This window comes from Saccopteryx bilineata, chromosome 1 (assembly GCF_036850765.1).
Source record: "Saccopteryx bilineata isolate mSacBil1 chromosome 1, mSacBil1_pri_phased_curated, whole genome shotgun sequence".
Classification (NCBI taxonomy): Eukaryota; Metazoa; Chordata; class Mammalia; order Chiroptera; family Emballonuridae; genus Saccopteryx; species Saccopteryx bilineata.
The window spans coordinates 210,419,881-210,443,511 of record NC_089490.1 but is presented as its reverse complement, the minus strand read 5'-3'; the positions used below and the strand labels follow the sequence as shown (position 1 = coordinate 210,443,511).

The 23,631-nt window shown below is 49.3% G+C and overlaps 1 protein-coding gene across 3 annotated transcripts in view; it reads left to right on the top strand.

Annotated features, from left to right (window-relative positions):
• GALNT2 (polypeptide N-acetylgalactosaminyltransferase 2) overlaps positions 1 to 22,280 on the top strand; it is a 219,071-nt gene extending 196,791 nt beyond the window's left edge. Inside the window, exons 14-17 of one of the 3 annotated variants that reach the window (XR_010726019.1) lie at positions 426 to 552; positions 13,901 to 14,020; positions 20,952 to 21,136; positions 22,005 to 22,280. Coding sequence is in view for 1 of the 3 variants with exons in the window: in XM_066234914.1 (XP_066091011.1) it covers positions 426 to 552; positions 13,901 to 14,020; positions 17,676 to 17,831 (403 nt within the window). In the remaining 2 variants the exon portion in view is untranslated. Of the gene's footprint in view, positions 1 to 425; positions 553 to 13,900; positions 14,021 to 17,675; positions 20,454 to 20,951; positions 21,137 to 21,872 lie in introns of those variants that run through there. The other 2 variants (XR_010726018.1, XM_066234914.1) reach the window with 2 other exon arrangements.
• The last annotated feature ends 1,351 nt before the right edge of the window (positions 22,281 to 23,631 follow it).

Below are 23,631 nucleotides of genomic sequence, written 5' to 3'. Positions count from 1 at the left end.
CCCACGCACGCCACGGGCACTGTTCTTTGTTTCAGGCCACCTGACAAACCACGCAGCCCCTCCTGTACTCAGTAAAGATCAGATCCTGAGCCCACTGTACTTGGAGGCAGTAGAACCCAATGACACAGCACAATTGCTTTTCTAAATGACTTCCAACAGACAAATTGAGAGTTTAGGAGCTTTTTCTTTCCCAAAACATTTCCCTGATATGCAATGGGAAGAATCCTTCTCCAACATAGAATCTTCAGTTAGGGCTGGAAATCCAGGCACAGCCTACCTGTGGAGGATGGGGTGCGATGTCTGCTAATGACCTCGCCCCCCTTTCTCTCCTTGTTCCCACTGCCTGAGATGGAACCACCAACGGTGTGGGTGTCTGGAGCTGGCCATCTGGGGAATGAGCAGATGATTCTTATGTTGCTTTCCAGGGTTCCTGACCATCAGGATATAGCTTTTGGGGCCTTGCAGCAGGGAACCAACTGCCTGGACACTTTGGGACATTTTGCTGATGGAGTTGTTGGAGTTTACGAGTGTCACAATGCTGGGGGGAACCAGGTATGTGCATGCAGTGAAAGTAAGCTCCTGGAGGCACAGAGATGACAGGGAGGGGGTCCTGAGGTGACAAGTCCTAGCTGCCCCTTTCTCCTGTCATAGGAGATGTCTATGAGGAAGCTCCTGGCTCCCGCTGGTCATACCCTCCTGTAGCCAGCCTCAGGACCAGATGGGATGTCCCGATTACTGACATCACCCTCAGGCCAGGTTCACGCTGACATCAGCATCCACTGCCATCCACTGTCAAGGCACAGTTGCAGGGCCTGTGACCTTTTCCTGCTCCAGGTCTTCCTGCCACCTCTGTCATCTTTTTGTCATGTACTAGTCCCCAAAGTGCCTGTTCTCTACCTGCATCAGTGCCTGCTCTCTGAGTGTACTTGTGCACACCTGCCTGTGTCTCTGCTTAATGGGTCCTCACCATGGACACCATGGCTGTGGCTAGTCACTGTTGTTTCCTGCCCTTAGATAAAGCTTAGGCTATAAGATGTTAACAGTCACCTGCTTCAGTTTGACACACACACCTTTTCCTAGAGACATAAAAGCCTTCTGTCGCAATGGAGTAGGATGGAGAGGTGAGGGTTGATAGGCCCCACCAGCCTGGCGTGTGTGATCCAGAAGGTAGTGTCCCCGGGAGACAATAATGGGCTTTTGGTAAGATATGGGCTTTGTGAGGTACCATGTTCTCTTACCTCCTTGGAAATATGCCCAGCTCCCAAAGGCCTTGCAATTAAAGAAGAAGAAGAAGGTAACAACTCAGTGTATCCCAGATTTATTGATCCCAGAACATTCTTTGAAATAGAACTATTACTACACAAGGGCACCTGCTCTCCTGTCATGTTGGCTGTTCTGAACCCTCCTAAGGAGCGTCTAGGTGGCTTCAGTCCCCAGATATTTTGCCTTCTCTCTTCACTTGGTGATGTCATTTTAGCAGTTGTGTGGAACGGCCTGGACATCTGAATTAGAAGAGGGAGGCACAAGGAGGGGAAGGCGGTCCCCATCCAGCTTCAGGCCAGCATCCAGCATCAGCCAATCCCCTGGGATCAGCCCAGAACACGCAAGACACTTGCGGGCTCCCAGGGTCTCAACTCTGTTCCAAGAGGATGTCCCCTTGCTCCCAAGGGACAGTCTGTGGACTTTGGGTGAACACATGGCCAGCCTCTGGTGCAGCTCGATTTGTGGTTCCCCATTTGCACGTTTGCTCCAGGCCCCTTGCAAATGTTAAATTGGGCCTAAGCGACAAACCTGTAAGGGGGTGGGGGGAGAGGGAGGCACGAGCCAGGCAGTGTCTGGGGTCACCCGGAAAGGGGGACAGGAAGTGGCCATCCCGCCATGAGCATTTCTGTGTCCTCATCAGCTCTTTGGTCTGAGCCACTGAAGTTGACTGTGGGTCACTTCCTGCTGGGACACCGAGGCCCTCTGTGACGTACGCAGACTCTCACACGATTGTGGCGCTGCCGGGCCATGTATTGTCATTGTTCTTGCTCTGGTACATGTTTGACCACACAGCTGTGCGGGCACTATTCCTCCCACACAGACCATATTTCTATCCTCAGTTTGGGCCTCCGTGTGAGGACAGGGAGATTGATTTTACCTGATTCCCGTCTATAACCACAACGAAGATACTGAAATTCCACCCTTAAAAGCGAAGCTCCTGACCTGTGGTGGCGCAGTGGATAAAGCATCAACCTGGAAACGCTGAGGTTGCTGGTTCAAAACCCTGGCTTGCCTGGTCAAGGCACATATGGGAGTTGATGCTTCCTGCTCCTCCCCCCTTCTCTCTCTCTCCCCTCTCTATAATGAATTTAAAAAAAATTAAAAAAAAAAAAAAGCGAAGCTTTGTGAAGCCAGGGGGCATGATGGGTCTAATTCTCCGACACCGAGTTCATCTGCATCCAAAGGGCGGCGCTATGAGTCTGGGCCCCTGGAGTCGATGCAGAGGTTGACGATTCCTGTGGGGCAGGCACAGCTCACTCTGGGCTCCATGTGATGGAGTAGAGGAGGTGCTAACCCAAATTAGTCACCATCTGTACTTCCAGACCCTCGTGTCAGGGTGGCCTCACCTCCCCCACCTTATTACTTGGGCTGGCCTTTGTCACATTGGCTCAGCATGGCCTCACAGAAGGGACTGCGCCTTTGCCCCACAGCTGATAACAGAAACCAGGGCTGCTGAACAGCAGGCTGCCCGGCCTGTGTGAAGGCCCCCACCCTCACCCCAGGGGGAGGGGCCAGTTGCCCTGGCTCTGCCCCCCATCCTGACCAAAGTGGATCTCTGAGCTCCTAAGCTCTCCTTTCAGCAAGCCCATAGGCAGCTGGCCAGGCCGCCCCCTGCCTGCCCCGCACACGGCCAGTTCACCCCTGCTGACTCCGTGTACTTGGGAAGAGCTGCCTGTTCAGTCTCACGTGTGAGGTTTTAGTGTGCTGATTTGGTCAGTATCACGTCATCGCCGAGTTTTAGGCTCTGGAGCTCCAGAGAGTGAGGCTTGCTCGCCAGTTTCTCGTGGAGCTTCTGCAGACACTCAAAAAATGGGGAAGTGAATGTGCTTTTTAAGAATGGCAGCTCCAAGAAAGCATTTCTTAAATATTTATGAACTTTATTTTACAGATTCAGATCATTGACATGCAGCAGCAGAACGAAGTGGCAACCAGCTCTGTTGTTTGCATAGCTGAATTAGTTGTTCTGGAATTCAGTGTTAGGTCTGCTTTAAACTAAGCCACAATAGGGAGAAGGTTGTGGAAACATTCAGACGTGAGCACCCTCCGTCTTTCAACACCTGCTCCCAAGAACAATCTAGAACCTTCTCCATACAGAATCACCCACAGTTTCTCTCCTCTAGCCTAGGGTCAGGTTGGTGACTGAATGAATGAATGAATGCTGGTGATAGGTTCCTTCCAGGAACCTCTGTGCCCCGCGTGTATCCTACAGTGCGGGTGACACTGAGTGCCTGTGGGGCCTGGCAGCACCCCCTGTGGGGTGACAGCATCACAGAAGGTTGGAAGACCCTCAGGCCTGAATGTGGCCTTCCAGAGAGTGCTGTGCCGAGCACAGTCTCAGGAGCACTGATGGGGACCCGTGGGGACAGGGTGACACTAAGGAGAACTGGCCAAGCAGGTGCCTCTCCTTTCAGACTTTCAGACCTTTTTATAGGCTGCTATTTGTGAATTTGCAGGAGAGATACTGGGTCTAAATTTAGTGTTTCCCAAATGTACCTAACTTGGAACAGACTTTTCATAGAATTCCATGGCACTTTGAGAAATACTAATTAAAAGGTGAGAAACTGAACTCCAGGGGGGCAAGGGGACTGGCTGGAGTCTGAGTCCCCATTAAGAGGGAAGGAAGCCTGGGAGCAGGCTAAGGGACATCCCCAGTCCTCGGCCGGCCAGCCCTGGCCCCGGCCCCTCTGAGTGCTGGATACGTTCATTTCCCCAGTGGCTGGAAAGGCAGCGTATCCCCTTAGGGGTCAGTGCCCTTCTCATAGATGACCATTTGTTCTGAGGCATCTTAGGTGCTGAACATGGCGCTTCTTTAAAAGTTTATTCCTCAGTCCCCTGAGAACAGAACAGAGGAAAACAGTTCTCCATAGCGCTTACCAGCACCTGAAATTACAGAAGACACTTATCCTCCCCATTGGAGAGCGAATTCCCTGAGGGCAGGGTCTGGCCTATCCACCCTGTGTCAGCCTCAAGAGCACAGGAGTCCATGAAGGGGGCAGTCCTGGGGGACAGATGGATGGGTGAAGGAGTGGCAGCAGTTCTTCGGGCGTGGGGAGGAGCTAGCAAGGTAAGGTTTACTGTGGAATTCTCGGGGAAGCTGCTTCTGGATCCCAAGAGCTCACTTCGATGTTGACCCCTTTGCAAGGGTTGAGTCCTAGAGAGAAGGTCAGAGGCCTCACCTTCCTGTCCTTCCTCAGCCATGCCTGCAGCCACACATACCATCTTCATTCTCCGGCTTCCTGCCCTTTCAGATGGTCTTGTTTAGGACTCAGAATAAATGACTGTGCTCTTACCTCTACCCCAGCCCTCATGGGATATGTGTGCATGTAAGGCCAGGAGCCGCCATCGTGGCTGTTCACATGCAGGTTCCCATTGGATTCGGGCAGACAGTAAAGAAATGGTGGAGTCAGAGGATGGTGGGCCATTCTGTTTATTGGTGTCTCACCAAGACACACAAACCACAAAAGAAGACAAGGGATCAAGGAGGCCCCTGCAATGGTGATAGCAGAAACCGAGAGAGAGCAAGCTCCTGGTCTACCCCACTTTATAGTATAGAAATCAAAACCTTTAATCCAATTTACAAACTGTTGGAATCCATGGGAGTTTGAAAAGACCAGAGTAACAGGCTTTATTGAAAGGAAGAAAGGAACCCTGCCGGGCACTTCTCTGGGGAGAAGAGCGCCGGTTACAGACTAGGGGCGAATTATATAGTGCTTGGGAGAGCCTGAGGGGATCCTGAGTCACAAGTCCTGGTATGTTCCCATTTACAGTTTGAGGACTTCAGCTTTCTGGAATGCTCCTTGGGGCAGGTTGACCAGCTTCTTGGAATTCTTCTGTCTCAGGGGCGATAGTCCAGGAAGGGTGAGGTCTGACAGATAAGCAGAACATCAAGAGGGCAGTTTGGAATTCACGTATCTATCTTTTCTCAATTCTGTGGTTACATATAAAAGAAAGGCAGTTATTAATTTTATAATATACAGTGAGGGGTGATGAGGAGAAAGAGGAGAAAAAATTGGAAAATTATTGCTTCTTCTGGAGAGAACTCAAGAAGGGAACCTTGCCAAGCCAAGTCACTCATCCAGTTAAGGAGGTCATCAATTTCCATGCAGTAAGGTCTGAACCAGGCGATGTCCTTGAAAACCTGAGTGAGGAAGTAAAAAATTTGGGGAGGTAATAATTGTGAATTGCTTGCTGTGAGTGCCAAGTGGACAGAGTGACATGGTGATACATGGTCTCCTGGATGAGCCTCATGAGACGTGCTGGTCTGGTTCCACTCGAATGGGAGGACATGTGGAAATTTTTAGAGACAGGGAACCTGTTGGTGTAAGTTTTTAGAAGGACTGAATATGTGTGGTTGAAAAGGAAGGGGGTTTGGAGAACATTCAGGAGGGAACTTCTCGGGCTAAGGGGCGGCTTCCTCCTGCTCTCATCCCTACCTATTTGATATTTCCCTCGTGAAGTTCTCCTTGGGGTATTGGGAATAGGAGTGTAGGAGCATTTGATTGTAGGTAATCCTAGAGATTTCTCTCATCCAGGACTGTAGGAACTTGATAAAGAGGCAAGTATTTGGAGATTAGGAATGCAGAGATAAGGAGGGTTGTATAGCAGGGGGTGAAAGTTCTTCCATGGTAAAGTTAGAGATATTCTTTCCTGGCAGCCCTGGAGATAGCAGTTAGCTTGAGTTAAAAGAAATGTTTCATGTCTGTTTGTAGGCTCTTCTTCAGCCAAGAAGACCCAGCGATCTTGTCCCCTTACTATGTGAAGGGTTAAAAGACTGAGAAGCATTAAGAGGTGAATGCTATTCATTCTCCTAGTTCTTCAGGGATACGGGAGAGCTTTAGGTTTAGGGGACCTGCAGGGGTTGAAAGATAGAATTTAAGAGGTTTGCTGATATAGGGTTTTGGATTTTTCTGTTTCTCAAGGGCAGGTTTCAGGGTTGGTGTGTAGGGTTAGGTAGATTTTTCCAACTTTCTGATTGGCAAAGGTCTGCATGTGGTTCTGTAAGAAACTAGTGAACAAATGTAAGAGGCGGGGTCTAAAAGTTAGAAAAATAAATAGGAGAGTGAGTGGACCAATGAAAGGCAATAGTCAAGACACCCAGTTTGTGTGAAACCACTGATTTCATGTTTATGAATTCACTGGGCTTCAAAGAGAGAGAGAGAGAGAGAGAGAGAATAGGAATAAGACAGGGAAATGGCCAGTCCCTCTGCCCCTAGACATATTTTTATAGTAATTCTTAAAGCAACAAGAAGAAGGATTACTTGTACAGTTCGTCTGGTTCTTAGATTGACGGGTAGTGTACTAGGAATTGGAAGAGGCTCATGGGGTAGGATTAGGTTGATATTTGGGGTGAGATAGACTAGGGTACAGGTTTCTGTACAATTAGTAAGGAGACACATATAGGTGTTGGTCCCACACGAGTAGAAAGCACCTGATTGAATGAGGTAGGCTGAGAGGTGAATAGAGAATAGGACAAAGGGTCGGTCTCGTTTCTCTGTTTCTGAGCTCCAGATGGTCAGGGTGGGGGAAAGAGTCGTCCCAATAAGTGGGGAGAGTAGAGGATTGTTAGTTAGGGTGACTAATTAAACTTTCTTTGAAAACCCGTTTTCTGACTGTATAAATTCTTTTTTCTCTGTACAAACCTCCTACAACCTGCACAAACCTTCTACAACTTACATAAACCTTCAGCTTTCATGCACTTTCTTATCCAGAAATAACTGACCTTCATAACAACTTGCTTTTCCTTTTTCTTTCAAAAGTATTTCCATACCTTATACCTTCTATTATCAAAACCATACAATTCCTTTCTAGTCAGAACTCTTGATTTAAAATTCTTTAACCTTTAGTGACAATTAAGTTGACTTTTTTTTAATCCTAGTTTCCCTTTTCCCAAAGCCTGATTAAAAGAGTTCTTAGTTTTTTCATATATTTGCCATACATAGACCAACCAGCTTCAGGTTTGTGGTTGGAGTAAGGCATGCCGTTTTTCTATTAATATTTTAGCAGCAGTGGGAGTTGTCAGGATTACGGTGTGTGGACCTGTCCACATGAAAGTCAGTCCTTGGGTGATGTACTGCTGGAAGCGCCTCTTGGACAGTTTTTGAACAGTTTTTTGAGTAACTTGTAAATCCTGCAAGTGCTTAGGGAAAGGGTGGTTACATTTCTACACTTTGAAGTTAGAGTTTAAGTCCTAGTGGCCACTGCTTCTAGTTGGAATTCACAGCAGGTCCCAGCCTACAATAGGCATGGGGCATTGAGATAAAAGGAATAAAGGAGATACTAGACATTAAATAAAATAACAAAATCAGACTGTCAATACCCACAGTAAAGATCTTCGAGGGATAAATAAAACTTAAATATTCAGGCAAAGCATAGTAGATGACCCTGTGTTTACAAGAAATGAGATCAGCTTATCTGCTACTTGGAATAAATACCTTAGGCTCATGAATGATGTCCTTGGGCCTTCAGTGGCAATTCCCAGCATGTTGGGCAAGGTCAGGTCACAAGTAGCTGGAGCAGGGCTAGAAGAGACTGAACCCTCCCTCCATGGAGCAAGGGGGCAGCTTACCTTCTCGTTTCCCTCTTTCCACAGCAGAGGTATATCCCTGGATGGGACAGGGAGCCTGGCAGGCTTCAGTTCAATGACCTTTCTTTCCACTCTTTAAATAGGGCCCTGATGGAATTCTATTAAGCCTGTTAGGGCGCTGGAGCCAAAAGTTGGTATTTCCTGACTTCTTTTGGACCTTATTTGCCTTTTCTGTTATTTCCTTGGTCATTATAGACCTTAAAAACCATGCTCAGAAGATCTCACTGAGGGGCTTGACTAAGAGAGCAAAATTAGGAATCTAGTGTTTAAAGAAGTTGTTGGTCAAATAAGTTTGTAAATATGATATATATGTTTGCTCGCTTGTGACTTATATTGGGTGTGGGGGACAGGCTATAAGCAGGCCAGGTTGTTGTAGCCTAAGGTTTGGTTTTAGGACTAAGCTTTTCCCCACACCCTTGACTGATTGTATGATCTGGGTGGTGCACTCTCATGAGGAATCCAATTATGCCTTGGATAAGTGACTTTGTATCAGAGACTTCCTTGTTTGTATATTGGATTAGGGGATTTTGGTTTTCTACACTATAAAGTGGGACAGACCAGGAGCTGGCTCACTCAGTTCCTGCTATCACGATTGCAGGGGCTTTCCTGATCCCTTGCCCTTCATGGGAAAAGCTGGTTTTCTGCTTTTCCCTCGTCTTCTTTAGTGGTTTGCCTGTCTTGGAGAGACACCAATAAATAGGATGGCCCCCATCCTCTGACTCCGCCATTTCTTTATCGTCTGCCCGAATCCAATGGGAACCTGCATGTGAATGGCCACGATGGCGGCTCCTGGCCTTACAGAAGCCTATTAGACCGAGGTGTTGGGCAGATAAAATATATTATGCTCACTTTGTTAAAGATGGCGCTGCCCACATGGAAGCTGTCGCCCAGGTGATATTAATGTGTGTTGGGGGCGGGCTGTGGGCAGGCAGGATCCTTGTAGCCTGGGGCTTGGTTTTGGGATTAAGCCTTTCCCACCCTTTTTGATGTGGGATGGTACAATCTCATCATGCCTCAGTTAAGTGACTTTATATTAGAGACTTCCCTATTTTGTATATTGGATTAAAGGTTTTGATTTCTGCACTATAAAATGGGGGCAGAACGGGAGCTTGCGCTCTTAGTTCCTGAGATTAGTTTTAGAAGACAGAGCAGAGAAGGTCACATGGAGGAGGCCAGGAGAAGCAGCCAAGATGGTGGAGTGCTGAGTGAGAAGCCAGTTTGTGCAGAGTTTGTGTAGAGAGAAGGAGATGGGGAACAGAGGTGAATAAGTCTGGTGAGCTAGAAACCTTTGATTCTAGGAAACTCGGATAAGTCAGTAGCTTTGTGAGCACTGAATGAGTGAGTTTTGGAGCCCAGTGTGTGTTTTTACTTGCCCGCTGGGTGCAAGCTAGGATTAAAGATGATGGCCCATCAGCTTTTGGCTCCGTTGTTTCTTTACCGACTATCCAAATCCAATGCGAACCTGCATGGGCCAGGCGGTTGTGATAGTGGCCCTGGCTACTGGCTTTACACGAGGAAAGAAAAAATTTGATTTGTGGTGGTAGGTGGTTGGAGACTGCGGAGGGTCTGAGTTAGATCTAGGGTGAGACCTCAGGTGGTGGGGGTTAAGGAGAGTCCCAGATAAACCGAAGACTAATTTAAGAGTGAAGTTGAGTCTTAGCAGAGAAGACATGATATCCCTTCACAGTGAGGAAGTTAAGAAGGGTGTTGGTGTGTCTCCTTGAGACAGGCAGGGAGGAGCTGCAGAGGAGTAGGTTATTTACATATTGTAAGAGAGTACTAGTTTTGAGATTGCATGCTGCTAAATCCTGAGCTAGTGCCTGCCCAAACAGGTGTGGGCTGTTTTTGAACCCCTGGGGTAAAACAATCCATGTAAGTTGCTGGGCTGCATTAGTGTCTGGGTAAAGGCAAACAGAAAGTAAGAGTCAGGGTGTAGAGCAGGGGTCTCCAAACTTTTTACACAGGGGGCCAGTTCACTGTCCCTCAGACCATTGGAAGGCTGCCAAATACAGTGGTCCTCTCACTGACCACCAGTGAAAGAGGTGCCCCTTCCAGAAGTGCAGTAGAGGCTGGATAAATGGCCTCAAGGGGCCGCATTGCGACCCGCGGGCCGTAGTTTGGGGACGCCTGGAGAGGAATGGTAAAGAATGCATCCTTGAGGTCTAGGACCCTGAAGTGAGTGGTGTTTGAGGGAATGTGTGACAATAACTTGTAGAGATTAGGGCTACTGGGTGGAGGGGAACTACCGCCTCATTGATTAGGTGTAAGTCTTGTACGAGGTGAAAAGCCCCTGAAGGTTTTCAAACAGGAAGGATGGGGGTATTGCAGTGAGAGTCCGTAGGGATGAGTAAGCCTGGTTTAAGAGGTGGGTAATTATTGGTTTACGGCCTTAGAAACAGACACAGTTACACATTAAACAAAGACTTCACATATTATGAATTAAGGAATTTAAATGAGCACGCTTTACTTGTTTCAATTCAAATTATATCAGAGATATTTTCTGACAAAGAGACAAGAATGGATTACTTACATAGCTTAATATACAATTCTGCTTTTTTTTTTTTTTTTTTTTTTTTTTTTAAAGAGACAGAGAGTGAGTCAGAGAGAGGGATAGACAGGGACAGACAGACAGAAATGGAGAGAGATGAGAAGCATCAATCATTAGTTTTTCATTGCGCGCTGCAACACCTTAGTTGTTCATTGATTGCTTTCTCATATGTGCCTTGACCACGGGCCTTCGGCAGACTGAGTAACCTCTTGCTGGAGCCAGCGACCTTGGGTTCAAGCTGGTGGGCTTTTTTTTTTGCTCAAACCAGATGAGCCCGTGCTCAAGCTGGCAACCTCGGGGTCTCGAACCTGGGTCTTCCGCATCCCAGTCCGACGCTCTATCCACTGCGCCACCGCCTGGTCAGGCTACAATTCTGCTTTTTTTAAGTTTTTCAAGATGACAGGGAGTTGTCAGCATAGAGGGGAGGAAGAGAGAAAGCAGACGGATGGACAGTGTGAGCAACTGGATGGAAAAGAAGGAGGGTCAGAATCTGCAAGAGGAGGAGGAGGTGATGAAAGCACCATGTGGTCAGAGGAGTCAAAAGGATTTAAGAGCTCTGAGGAGAGGGGAGGGGGCAAGGAGGAAAGAGGCACAGTCACAGTTTGTAAGGAAGGAGGAGAGGTCAGAGATGAGACAGGCACCGCAGCCGGAGCTACAGCTTCTAAGGAGGGGGGAGGGGCTTAAGAACACAGTGGAGAAGGGAGAAGCCCCCGGCCAGCAGGGGAGGAGAAAGAGAGACTGGATTTGCAGGTGAATGAGAAACTGAGAAACAGGTTTTTGCAAAGGGAGGGGCTCTTGGAGGGAAGAGACTTGAGGTAAAGAGATTTGCAGAGGGACCAAAGAGGATCCCCGAGAGAGGGGCACCCCAGGGGGTCAGGCAGGAGGGAGAGAGTTGGGAGTCCACGGAGAAGGAAAGATTAGGAGTGGAGGTTTATGTGAGGTTTCTGTGGCCAAAACGGGCCTGCATGTAGAACAAGCAGCACAGAAATTAAGGACAGGAGCAAAGGGAGAAGAAAGCCCGCACATAAGGAATCTCTGATGCCCTGCCCGTCTGGTGGCAGAAATTGTCAAGATAGGATTTTGTAGAAGCAGGCCACTCGGAGTATAAACCTCCCAAACTGTGAACCTCAGAGAGTAGGGTGAGTCCCGAAGGAGTAGAGGAGTCGTCTCTGAGGCCTGAGATTGGGAAGAGCCCATGTTCCGAGGGGAGCCTGGCTGGACGGTTTGGACTGAGAGGAGCCCACAGTAGAGGAGACTGGTGAGAAAAGGGGGCGTCCCCACCTTCAGTCACAGTTCCGAGAGGAGAAAATCTCTGTAGAAAGAGAGTCTCAGACAAGAGGTTGTGACCCCAAGGCTGAGATCCCAGGACGTAGGAGAGTGTCCTGGCAAGGCGCCCCTAGACTTTCGTAGAAGTGCATAAAGGGGTAGAGGCAGACCACCTGCAGATATGGGGTCCGAAGTCAAAACCGTCCAACCAGGAAGGGGTGTTTTTAGAGAGAAATTTGGAGGCCAATCGGGGAAGGGAATGGAGAAACTCCTTACCTTTCTGGTCCAGCAGGGGTTCGGGACAGGGACAGGTCACCGACCAATCGACCTACAATTACACGTCCAAACAGAATCAGGGAGTAAGCCCAGGACAAGCTGCCACTGCCCATTGCTTCCCTGGTTGTAAGTTTGGACGGCAAAGAGGGATCGTCCAGGCAGTTAGTACCCTGTCCCGGTTTTTGGCACCAAATGTTGGAATCCATGGGAGTCCGAAAAGACCAGAGTAACAGACTATTAAAAGGAAGAAAGGGGCCCTGGCCGGTTGGCTCAGCGGTAGAGCGTCGGCCTAGCGTGCGGAGGAAGGACCCGGGTTCAATTCCCGGCCAGGGCACACAGGAGAAAGCGCCCATTTGCTTCTCCACCCCTCCGCCGCGCCTTCCTCTCTGTCTCTCTCTTCCCCTCCCGCAGCCAGGGCTCCACTGGAGCAAGGATGGCCCGGGCGCTGGGGATGGCTCTGTGGCCTCTGCCTCAGGCGCTAGAGTGGCTCTGGTCGCAACATGGCGACGCCCAGGATGGGCAGAGCGTCGCCCCCTGATGGGCAGAGCGTCGCCCCCTGGTGGGCGTGCCGGGTGGATCCCGGTCAGGCGCATGCGGGAGTCTGTCTGACTGTCTCTCCCTGTTTCCAGCTTCAGAAAAATGAAAAGAAAAAAAAAAGAAAGAAAAAAAAATAAATAAAAGGAAGAAAGGAACCCTGCCGGGCACTTCTCGGGGGGGGGGGGGGGGGGAAGAGCACCAGTTACGGACTAGGAGCGAATTATATAGTGTTTGGGAGAGCCTGAGGGGATACTGAGGCACAAGTCCTGGTATGTTCCCATTTACGGTTTGAGGATTTCAGCTTTCTGGAATGCTCCTTCTTGGGTCAGGTTGACCAGCTTCTTGAATTCCTCTGTCTCAGGGGCGATAGTCCAGTAAGGGTGAGGTCTGACAGATAAGTGGAACATCTAGAGGGCAGTTTGGAATTCACATATCTATCACAAACAAGGAAGTCTCTGATACAAAGTCACTTATCTGAAGCATAATGGGATTCCTCATGAGAGTGCACCACCCCACATCATGCAATCAGTCAAGGGTGTGGGGAAAAGCTTAGTCTTAAAACTAAGCCTTAGGCTATAACAACCCAGCCTACTTACAGCCTGTCCCCCACACCCAATGCAAACTATAAGCGAGCAAACATATATATCATATTTACAAACTTATTTGACCAACAGTGCATATGTTGTGTGTATGTGTACAGACATAGATCTGTTTGTATTACAAATCAGGGGCAAGTTACTTCAGCCCTCCACAGCGCAGTCTTCTCATCTATAAAATGGAGTGAATAGTAGCCTGTCATGGACTGTGGTATTGAGGGGTGAGATAGTGCTTGGCACATAGCACGCACCTGCCTTGAGCTGTGTGGCGTGTGCATGAACACGCAGACCTGTTCCCAGGGCTCACAGGTTTCATGAGCACCAATAGGTCAACTTAGTCACAGTTGTGAGGCTGGATGCTGTATGGCTGGCTCACATCTGCCGTGTGTCATTTAGGATATTTATACATTGCAGTCCACATTTACAAACTCTTTTTGCAAACCACACCTGCCCTGGGCAGATCTTTCTGCAATAGTGTGGGTGGAAAGTTGACCTGGAACTGTGCTTTGTGGGCCCAAGCTTGAGCAACAGTGTTCACAGCTCATGTTCAGTGACAGAAAAATGATGTGCTGATTTGCATTTGGGGCTAAAATTGTTAACACTGTTCATCTTACTGAGGCACTCAGAGCACTTAGTGCCCGATTGTGGGGCTCCCCTGGTGCCCCCAGTTGTAGATTTGCCCATAGGCACAAAGTCATTTGATAGCTTTGAGCTGGTTGGGGTGTCCCCAGTCCTCGCACCCCGTTTCCCTCTCGGGTCCCACCTCTGCTCCTCTCCCTTCTCATCCCTGCACAGCACGTACCCCTGACCTTGTCTGGCTCTGTGTTCCAGGAATGGGCCTTGACCAAGGAGAAATCAGTGAAGCACATGGACTTGTGTCTGACCGTGGTGGACCGGATGCCTGGCTCGCTCATAAAGCTGCAGGGCTGCCGAGAGAACGACAGCAGACAGGTACGGCTCTCAGCACCCCAAATGCCTGTGCCCGGTTCCGACTCTCGGGCCTCTCCACCTCGCCCTTCGGGGTGTTGATCGCTTCGTGTACTTATCTGGATGATGTCCAACTGCCTTATTCGATTTAAGCTCCTTGTTTCTCCTGCAGCCCCAACATGATGTAGAGTCCCTGGCATGTAGGAGGCACTCAGTAAGTTCTGTGCCTGGTGAACGCGGGGTCAAGGTGTTAGTGAGAGGAGGTGTGAGGCATGAGCACTGAAAGGCAGGCGTGCGTCCCGTCAGCGCCCACTCTCGACAGTCTGCTGTCTCTCTTCTGCCCCCTGCTGTCGGCTTCTACCATGGGATCATCTGTCCTGGGTCCAGTCTTCCCGTGTCCTCGTGGTCTGTTCACATGTGGGCCTCACCCTCTAAGGAGACTGAAAAGGCAGGGGCTGTGTTTGGTGATCATCTGCTACTCCCACGAAGGTCTATAAGGATAGGCTCTATGCTGGGCACACACCAAGAGCACGGCCCTGGCGCAGGACCCGCCGTGCCAACAGTGGGCAGAGACGCCAACCTGAACGAGTGAAAGCTGCGATTTAAAGCTTTGTTTAGAAAACGAAAGTTGGCGAACTTTGTTCATGAGAAGTTAGTGAAGCACTGACCTACAGAAAGGGCTGGAAGAGAAAGTGAGGTTCTAATAACGTCACCAGGGGGATGGCTTTCTGTGTGTTGTGTCTGTGTGCTGGCAGACCCACAGCCCGGAAAGCCAAAGGTCTGACATCACCTTTCCAACTGGGTTCTCCTTTGCCTCCCCGTGCCACTGGGCGTTTTAAAGAGAAATTACATGTTTTTATTGATTCATTATTTTTTCTTTTTAAATTTACAAAAATTCTAAGTGATTGAAGTCCATATGGGTGAGACCGTATCCAAACACACCCTCAAAGTGTGTGTGTGTGTGTGTGTGTGTGTGTGTATTATTTTTGTACTCTTTCCAAAAATTTCAGAATGTATTTTTACATTCTGAAAGCAGCTTAAAAGCTGCTTTGTCCTGACATGATCCCTGGGGGGAAGCTGGAGGCAGACCCCTCTTGAGCCATGGGTTAATGGCAAGTGTTGGAGCCAGCAGGGCACAATAAGGGACCTTCTAGCATGCCAACATATGGGGCACTGGCTCATCTTACCACCCCTCCCAGGGAGATAGATGGGTGTGGGGAAACTGAGGCACAGACCTGACCAGACAGCCAGGAGCCTCCGGGAGTGTCTAGTCCAGCACTAATTTCACCAAAGTGGTAGCTGAGGCCCAGAGCCATTGCCTCCTGCCCAGTGTCATATCTCTTAGACCCCAAGTGTCAGAGAAGGGCTTGCAGAGGGCCATGTTTCCTCTGTCCATCCCCGACCCATCCCGGGTGTCCCTCCTCCCCTGCTCTGCAGAACCCAGCCTGGTCTGGCAGGGATGCTGCCTCTGCTCACTGTTGATAGTCCCTGGGATACTCCTCTGTGTCGATGATACAGTTTCTGACTGTGTATCACCTTGGTGAGTAAGAACAACTGTTAGGTAAGAGAAGCTACAGTCCCAGGGCCTCGGGCCACCTGAAATTCTGCTCTGGGTGTATTGGGGCATTTGGGCTGGATGTCTGTGAGGGTGTTGAGGAATGATAGTGATGACTTTATCGGGTCTCCAAACCTTATAATAAGACAAATGGGTGCCTACTCTGTAGAGGAGTAACCTGTAGGAAGGGCTAACTTTATTTCAAGGGTTAACAGGTGCTCCTCCCATGGTCCCAGTTCGTGGGAACCATAACTGGCCCCCATAAAGGGCTCACGTCATGAGATGGAAAAAGCTGCAACAGTCAGCTCTTCCAGTGCGTGGTGTGCTTGAGGGCCTGTCAGTGTTCACCCCGACGCTCTGCCCGTTAGAGAGCGATGCTCCTAATTAGAAAGTGAGGTTCCTACCAACATTTCAGTAGATCCTCATGTCTCAGAAATTTGTCCTACCCCATGACAGTCCTCTCAGACTGATGGGTCTGATCTGACAAGACTGCCTTCCAGAGACCCCTGGCGGCTGATTGTTTTTTTTAAGCGCCCCCAACTTAGGAGATGCTTTGACACATGACAGATCCCTTCCAGGGAAGGGACTCCGACTTCATTCATCCTGTATTCTTTGTCAAGTTGATTCCTGACCACTCAGAGTGACACAGGGATGTACACAGCCACATACACACTTTCCATGACAATGGAGATCAGCAGGAGGAGTGACAGGCAGCAGAGAGGGAGCCAGCATGAAGGGGGGCGATGGGCAGGCAGCACCAGTCTCCTGGCATTCCTCCTCGGATCACCCGTATTTCACTGTTGGCAGCATCTCCAGGTTAGCAGGCCACATGGATATGCATCAGGGTCCTTCTGAGAGCATCCTCGCCATGGTCTTTGTGTGGAAGGCCCAGGCCCGGGCACTGGGCCCTCTTTGCCTGGCCTCGCCTCTTCCTCCCGTCTCATCCATTTGTCCTCTGAGAAGAGGCTCCTCTGCTATTTTTATCTTAAAGCTGCACTGCCTTGCCAGTTGGGGTATTTGGTTTCCAAGCACATCTGTATGTTCGTATTGTGTGCACATTTGCAGAGTCAGAGGGGAAGGGAGGTGAGAGGAGGAGAATTTATTTCCATGGTATCAAAAGGATTTGCGTTAGTGCACACAGCATAAAAAATTAATTAGAATCACAGACCACATTAATGAAGGGAGAGTGTTATGAAGAAAAAAGTGTGTTACTTTTTAATCTTTTTTCAAGAAAAAGCATTAGAGATTTTTGCATGGGAATAAAAAACAGTGAGAGGTCCCCAGGTTTCTTCAGGCTGGTGGCGGGCTTTGTTTTCTGACTCGGTGGGTTGAGTTTGGCTGCTTAGTTGAATTTGGTTGGTGGCTGGTTTGATGTAAGTAGGGTGTTTGTGTGTACATACATTAGTAAGATTCATTATACTCTCTTTGTATTTGACAAGTGGGACATTCAGAACTCAACAGATACTGTTTGGTCCCTGCTGTGCAGAACACCAGGGGAACTCTAGGGTAGCTGAGACCAATTTCTCATACCCACGTAGGAGCTTACACACTAGTAAAGAAGACACACCATATAGAAGTAGATTCTTCAACTTGATGTTTTGGCCACAAAAGCATCTTGCCTGTTATTTGACCTGGTGCCGTGCCTCTGGTTCACCTGCGCATAGCCCGTTAGTGGGAGCTGGCAGTGCCCAAACTGAGCCCCTGGATGGGGCTGCCTTCCTACAGCCAGGGAAGGACTGGGGTGCCCTTCCTGGTGGCTCGGCTTCCTGGGGTTCCTTCTAGGGTGAAATGGATGATCAAGCCTTCTAGTGAATGGGCACAACTTCCCTCCAAAAAGCACTGGGGCTTGGATGAGGGGACACCCAGAGTGGGTGCCAGATAGGGCCAGAGAAGGGGTCTCCAGCAGGATCCAGAAAAGAAGTTCCAAGTTACAAACACAGATTTCTCTCCTGGAACCTCAGTAGCACCTGCTGCTGCTGCATCTTGGGGCTCTTGCCAGCTTTCACCCTTCATGATCAGAAACCAGAAAGGACTGTTTGCTGGCTGGTTTCTAGTGCAGCCGCACAGTCCTGAGGACGAGTCTGTGTGTGCCCATGGTTGAAGGCATTCTCTTTTCTCTTGCAGAAGTGGGAGCAGATTGAGGGCAACTCGAAACTGCGGCACGTGGGCAGCAACCTGTGCCTGGACAGCCGCATGGCCAAGACGGGGGGCCTGAGCGTGGAGGTGTGCGGCCCCGCCCTGTCCCAGCAGTGGAAGTTCTCACTCAACCTACAGCAGTAGGGGCGCCGGGCCGGCCGGCCATCTCCCGTGGTAGCAGGCTGAGTTGGATGATCACGTTATTGATTATGTTTCTTAAACTTTCCGCGGAACTATATACCTCAGTATTCCATCATGGTCTGAAAGTCGGAGCGCCTCAGCTGGGCGGGGGATGGGCAGACACAGAAGAGGCAAGAAAAGAGACCCACTTTCCACGAGTCACAGGACACAATCAGGTCGCCTCTCTGAAGGCCACGGCCACCCCTTCCTTCCCGGCTCCCTCCTGGTTCCTGCTCAGATGCTGAGGATCATCCCCAGGACAGTCGGGATGGGACAACAAAGGCAGTCGCGGAGGTGGTGGGGGAGAAGGGGCGTGGACACTGCACTGGTGGTGGTGAGGAGAAGTCTGGAAATCTCCATGGGGCCCCATCGCAGTCATGTGGTCTCCACGACACCCAGTCATCATTCTGCAGGTTTACGTCTTCCTCCCCTTCCCCCCACCTTATTCCAGCTGCAGACCCCTCCACACACCGTCCATGCTGTATTTGAGTATGAACTTTTCTACGGTGGGACACTAAATATAAATACATATAAAGGAAGAGCGTATGGTCAGTACCCTATGGTTTCCGTAGGTCGTCCTCATCTTGTAAATTCTCCACGAAGCAGTGCTTGGCTGTGTGGAGGAGGCACACGAGCCCTGTGGGGCCCGGCTCCTCCTGAGGAGTGGTATCTGCCCGGTGGGAGGGGCCCTAGCAGCTGGCAGGGGCTGCCCCGGCCGGCTGGGGGCTTGCCCACCACTGCCCAGGAATGAGTGGTGCCTGGAGTCTGGACCTCCGGCCTCAGGTGTTGGGCCTCGGGCCCACCATCTCTGTTTGGCTGTAGCGTGGGAGTCACTGCTGTGTTGGAATCTACTTTTTGTGCCCTTGGTATCTGTAAACCTGGATGGGTTCCTTATTTTGACAAATACTGCTTTAGGTCTTTTTAAATTAAATTTCTTTTCTCTATGGGGAAAAGTAAAAACCACACCCTGCAGCTCCCAATGCCTGTCGGAAGCTGTCCCGGGTTGGCATGGGGCTCATCACGAGTGTCCTGGTGTGTTGGCAGCACTGTCAGGGTCACCGGGCCCTGCACTCTGACCTGCCTGTCTGTCCCTCCCAGGCCCTAGTGATGACTCAGGAGCTTTGGGTCAAGAAATAGGGGGAAGAAACCAGCATCACCTGCCCACTTGTAGTGAGGACCCAAGGCCTGATGCGGCAGCCTTGTGGCTTAGGAAGCAGAAGTCAGTGTGAACCACAGACAGTTATGAACTAAAAGTAATAACAGGAAGCAATGCCCGGGCATCTGCCTGGGTGCCCAGGAATTGTTGCAGAGCCCAGCTTGCCTTTGAAGTGCCCACATACAGTGACAGACCAGCCCCAGCCCCTGCAGAAGGGCTCCTTGGTCACTCTGGCCACTGCCTCCTTCACTCCCCCTCTTGCCCACCATTCGCACATCCACACCCAGCCTCAAAGAGGCTGACCACACCCAGCAGCCCACGCAAAACTGCGTGGTAGAACGTGCATCCTGAGTGCACATCTTCAGCCCCTTAGGGAGGGACCAGGGGACCACAGAACGAGAAGTGGTCCTGAGTCCCTGCTGGGTGGACACTGCCGAGTGCTGCCCTTCCCTGCTGACTCTCTCAGGAGAAGGGGCAGCGTTGGGCCTTCTTCCTCCACATGCGTTTGCTTTATGGTGATGACATTGGCACAGAAGTGTGGTTGGGTGACTTTTTCCTCTGTCTTCTCCCTTTTTGCCCCCTGCCAAACAGCCAGATATGTTTTGGTGGCCAGGAGGCCATGACTGGGTGAACTCTGCACACTTCCATCTTGAAGGCTGATTGTGACCATGCATGGGTTCCTGAGGAGAGTCATAGGCACCTGCATAAGGCTGCTGAATGCAGGTGGGGCAGGAGCTGGTCACTGCAGTACCCCCAGCCGCAGCACCGGCTTCTGTCATCAGACCCTGTCACCTGTGAGCTGTAACTACTGTTAGGAAAAATCCCACTGACAGAAAACAAATTTGGCTCAGATGGAAACAAATTTCAATCAGTTTCTTGACGATCCTTTGCCCACATACCCCCACCCAACCCAAAAGTCTAACCAACCTTGGTTCCACCAGGACTGGTACACCCAGTCCCTTGGGGGGGGAGGCACTCCCTGTCCCTGAGCTGGTAGGCGCAGCGGCCTTGGACAGAGTGTGTATTATGAGCAGAGGTGGGTTAGGAGGGCTCCCTAGAGGTGAGCTATGTTTACATGACAGTGTGCCAAAGTGACTTACTGTGGTTGCATTATTTTGTAGTCATGGGGACTTATCTCACCCTCCCACTCCATTTTTACAAATAAAGAGTCTTTTCCTAAAAGCCCTTGGAGCAAAGCGTGGTGTAGTTCGTCATCTCCTCTGTGATGGTCTTTCTTATGTCCTCATAAAAGCTAAAATGACGGTCTCTGTGAGTATGTTTTGCAAATTCAAAATATAGTTTGGTAATTTTTTTTCCAGTTGATTTTTTAAAAGAACTGCTGTACAGAGCTTGTACTTGTCCATTTTATAGATGGAAACCATCCTTGAAAATTGTTTAACTTAAATAAAGAGAAGATACTTTATAGATAATGCTCCCTGGTGGCAGCCGCAGTCATTCTTAGCCTTTGGAGGATGGATGGATGTGGCTGGTGTTTGAGGACGGTGATGATGGTCTGTCTTCTTTAGGGTGAGGAGGGCGGTGCTCAATTACCATTTCTTATCACACTTCTAAAATGCATTCACCTTTTACCACTGTGCCCTTTTGTGTTTATTCCTATTTGTAATAATAACCATTATCATTTGTAGAGAGTTTATGATGTGCCAGGCACAAAGCCAAGCCCTTAAACACATTCTCATTGTCTTCTCATGGCGGCATCTGTGAGGTAGTGTTTGGGGCTGCATTTTACAGCGGCTGGGGAAGGTGGTGCTTGAAGCCATTAACTCACTTAAGGTTCCGCTGCTGAGTCCTCACCTAGACTCAGTGCTGGGCACCCAGACCCACAGCCTACAGTCCAAACCGGGTGGGGAAAGGAAGGCAGTATTTGCACAGCTTTTAAAGTACTTAAAATCGATATACTTGTTTACCAGGTACCTGAGCTCACCCGTTCCATCCGAGGCTGGCTAAGGCTCTTCTCCCTCATTCTTGGCCGTTTAAAACACCTGCCTTTCAACAACTCCACAAGTGTATCAAGAGAACACAACATTGACTAATCCTTTTTAATAATTCTGATGAAGGATAAGGGAGAGAGCGGGGCACTGGAAAGACCAGCCAGGTGAGCGTTTTCACTATTCTGGAAGCCACAGTTAAGCATCTTCTTTCTTTTTCCATTCTATTTGAGACAACCACAAATTTGGCTCTCCTGCCCTGAAATAGCAAAACAAGCTCAGCATAATTGTGCTGTTTGTTAGAGCCCGCAGAGAGAGAGAGAGAGAGAGAGAGAGAGAGAGTGTGTGTTTTGCTTTGGCAACAGGAAAAAGTTTATTCAATAAATATTTGCTGAGAATCTCTCTGTGTTGCCCCATTAGTACTGAAAAACAAGGAGAGAAGAAAACATGTTAAATGCCAAAGAAAGGACAGCAAGCAAAGTGCTCTGTGGTCCCGGAGTGGGGGCGACACAGAAAAGAGATTATCAGTGGTCAGGAGGGACAGAAGTGGGCACCCCTGATGCCCAGGAAGGGCTATGCTGGTCCTGGGGGGAATGGAGCTATATGAGCTCAGGACCGGAGCAAAGAGGAGCAGATTTGCCAATGTTTTTAGAATAAAATACTTAACCCAAACTCAGCTCTTCAATTCTGTGGTATATTTCACATTAAGAAAATTTCTATATATTCAGCCAGAAAAGTAAAATCTCTCTTGCTATTTCTGTTCATGGGCTGACCTAGAATTGTCTTCATAGACATATTACATATTCCTGAGCAATTTACTAATAGTACAATGTATATGTGTTTGATTTTATGTATCACGTATGCTACCCATAAATGTTTTGGAAACATACATCATGTTTCCAGAACACTTTATCCATAAGGTCCCAAAGGAGTGGTGGGAAAGATTCTCCGCAGCTCCTGCCCGAGCGCCTGTGGCTTGTTAAGGAGCAGGGGAGGGGGACCACAGCAAAGATCCTGAAGTGTTCCTCGTCCCAGTTACACCCACGAGGGAGGCAAACTTTGAACCAGAGCTTGAATACAGGTAAGAGATTAAACCTTGAGTCTCAACAAGGCCCTGGCCTCCCCTGCCGGTGATGCAAGAACCCTTTCAGGGGGGGAAGATTACCATCCGTGGGCTGAGATGTGACAGTATTAGTGACTCAGGCTCACCCAAGAATTTATAAAAACAAACTGACCGCATTGCTCTTGAATTGCAGGGAATTATTAATTGGAGTACTTTCAGTTGTGAGTGTCCAAAATCCCAACTAACTACAGTTTAGTAAAAGAGACATTAATTATCTTGTATAACAAGCTACCCAAAGCTGGCCAGGTTCCAGGTCGATCCTGGGGTGTTGCATTGTGAGCATACTGCTTTCTGCCTGCCCCTGCCCCCCACTGCCAAGGCACGAGAGGATGCTCAGTGAAAACAAAGCATCTTTCTCTTCCTTTCTTTCCCCCCACTCTTTATACCATCCATCCATCCTTCTCTCTTATTCTTTTTCTTTTCTCTCCTTAGGGAGGACATGTCTGTCTCAGTGACCTCCGTACTCTGCCCGGCAGACTTCTTCACCCCATTGCCCAGAACCGGTCACCCAGTCACCTGCCAGTGCCATCATGCTCATTGTGGAAGGGGGTGCTGCTAGCAAGGGAAGGGAGGGGCAGCATTTGGGTAGCCATGGTGTCCACCGCGTTTGCCATCACTAAAAGTTCTGAAAGAGGTTGAATGGGCAGCAGCAGCCATGTGGTCACAGGATTTCTGTGTCCTCAGTGAGCTGTAGCTACAGGGTCTCCATTTGTTGACAACTCGGGTCTTCTGAGGTTTTCAGATGAGTAGAACACATTGCATGGGATTATCGAGATGACTAATTATACAGAGACATCAAAATATTTTTATTATATGTGCTTCTTAATTTGTTAAATGACAAGGTCTTGTATCAAGCAGCTATTGTAATTCCAAAGTCGTGATGAGCATAAACAGTATGAAAAGACTGCAGTAATTAATGTGATATGAAAACATCAGATTTCTTTATTGGTGACAAAATTCCCAGATTATTGGCTACATTCAGCTGGAGGTTCATAAAAATAAAGATGTCGTTTTCCCCCCGTCTCTAGACCTTCTGAATTCAAAGAATGTCAGTGTAGGTGACATCTGTGATCTCCATCTGTGATCTGGGACGGCTCTCAGCCTCAGTGTTGGTGTCTTCCTGCTGCAGGACAGATGGCAAAGGTGTGAGAGGCGAAGCCAAGCAGACGAGAATCCGCAGGGCCAGTCCCGGAGCTGCCAGGGCTCAAGCTGACCTTGACCGTGGACCTGGGCTCCAATCCTGATTCTGAGGCAAAACGGGAAGCAAGCCCCCTGGAGGATGGATCTGCATGAGCCCAGTTCCAGACACTCAAACTGCAGTTATATTGAGAAATAACGGCCAGCAGTTGCCCCAGGCAGGTGGCTGAGGCCGAGCCAGGAGGCATTTCAGGAAAGGACACCCACCCAGGTTGCATCTCTGGTGTGTGCTCAGGGGCCTAGGATTTTCTGACCAGCTTTTCTCCGTATTGGAGCTGCATGGGGAATGAAGTGGGCAGGACATTGCCCGGTGAGCAAGGCACCAGAATAAAGAAATGTCAG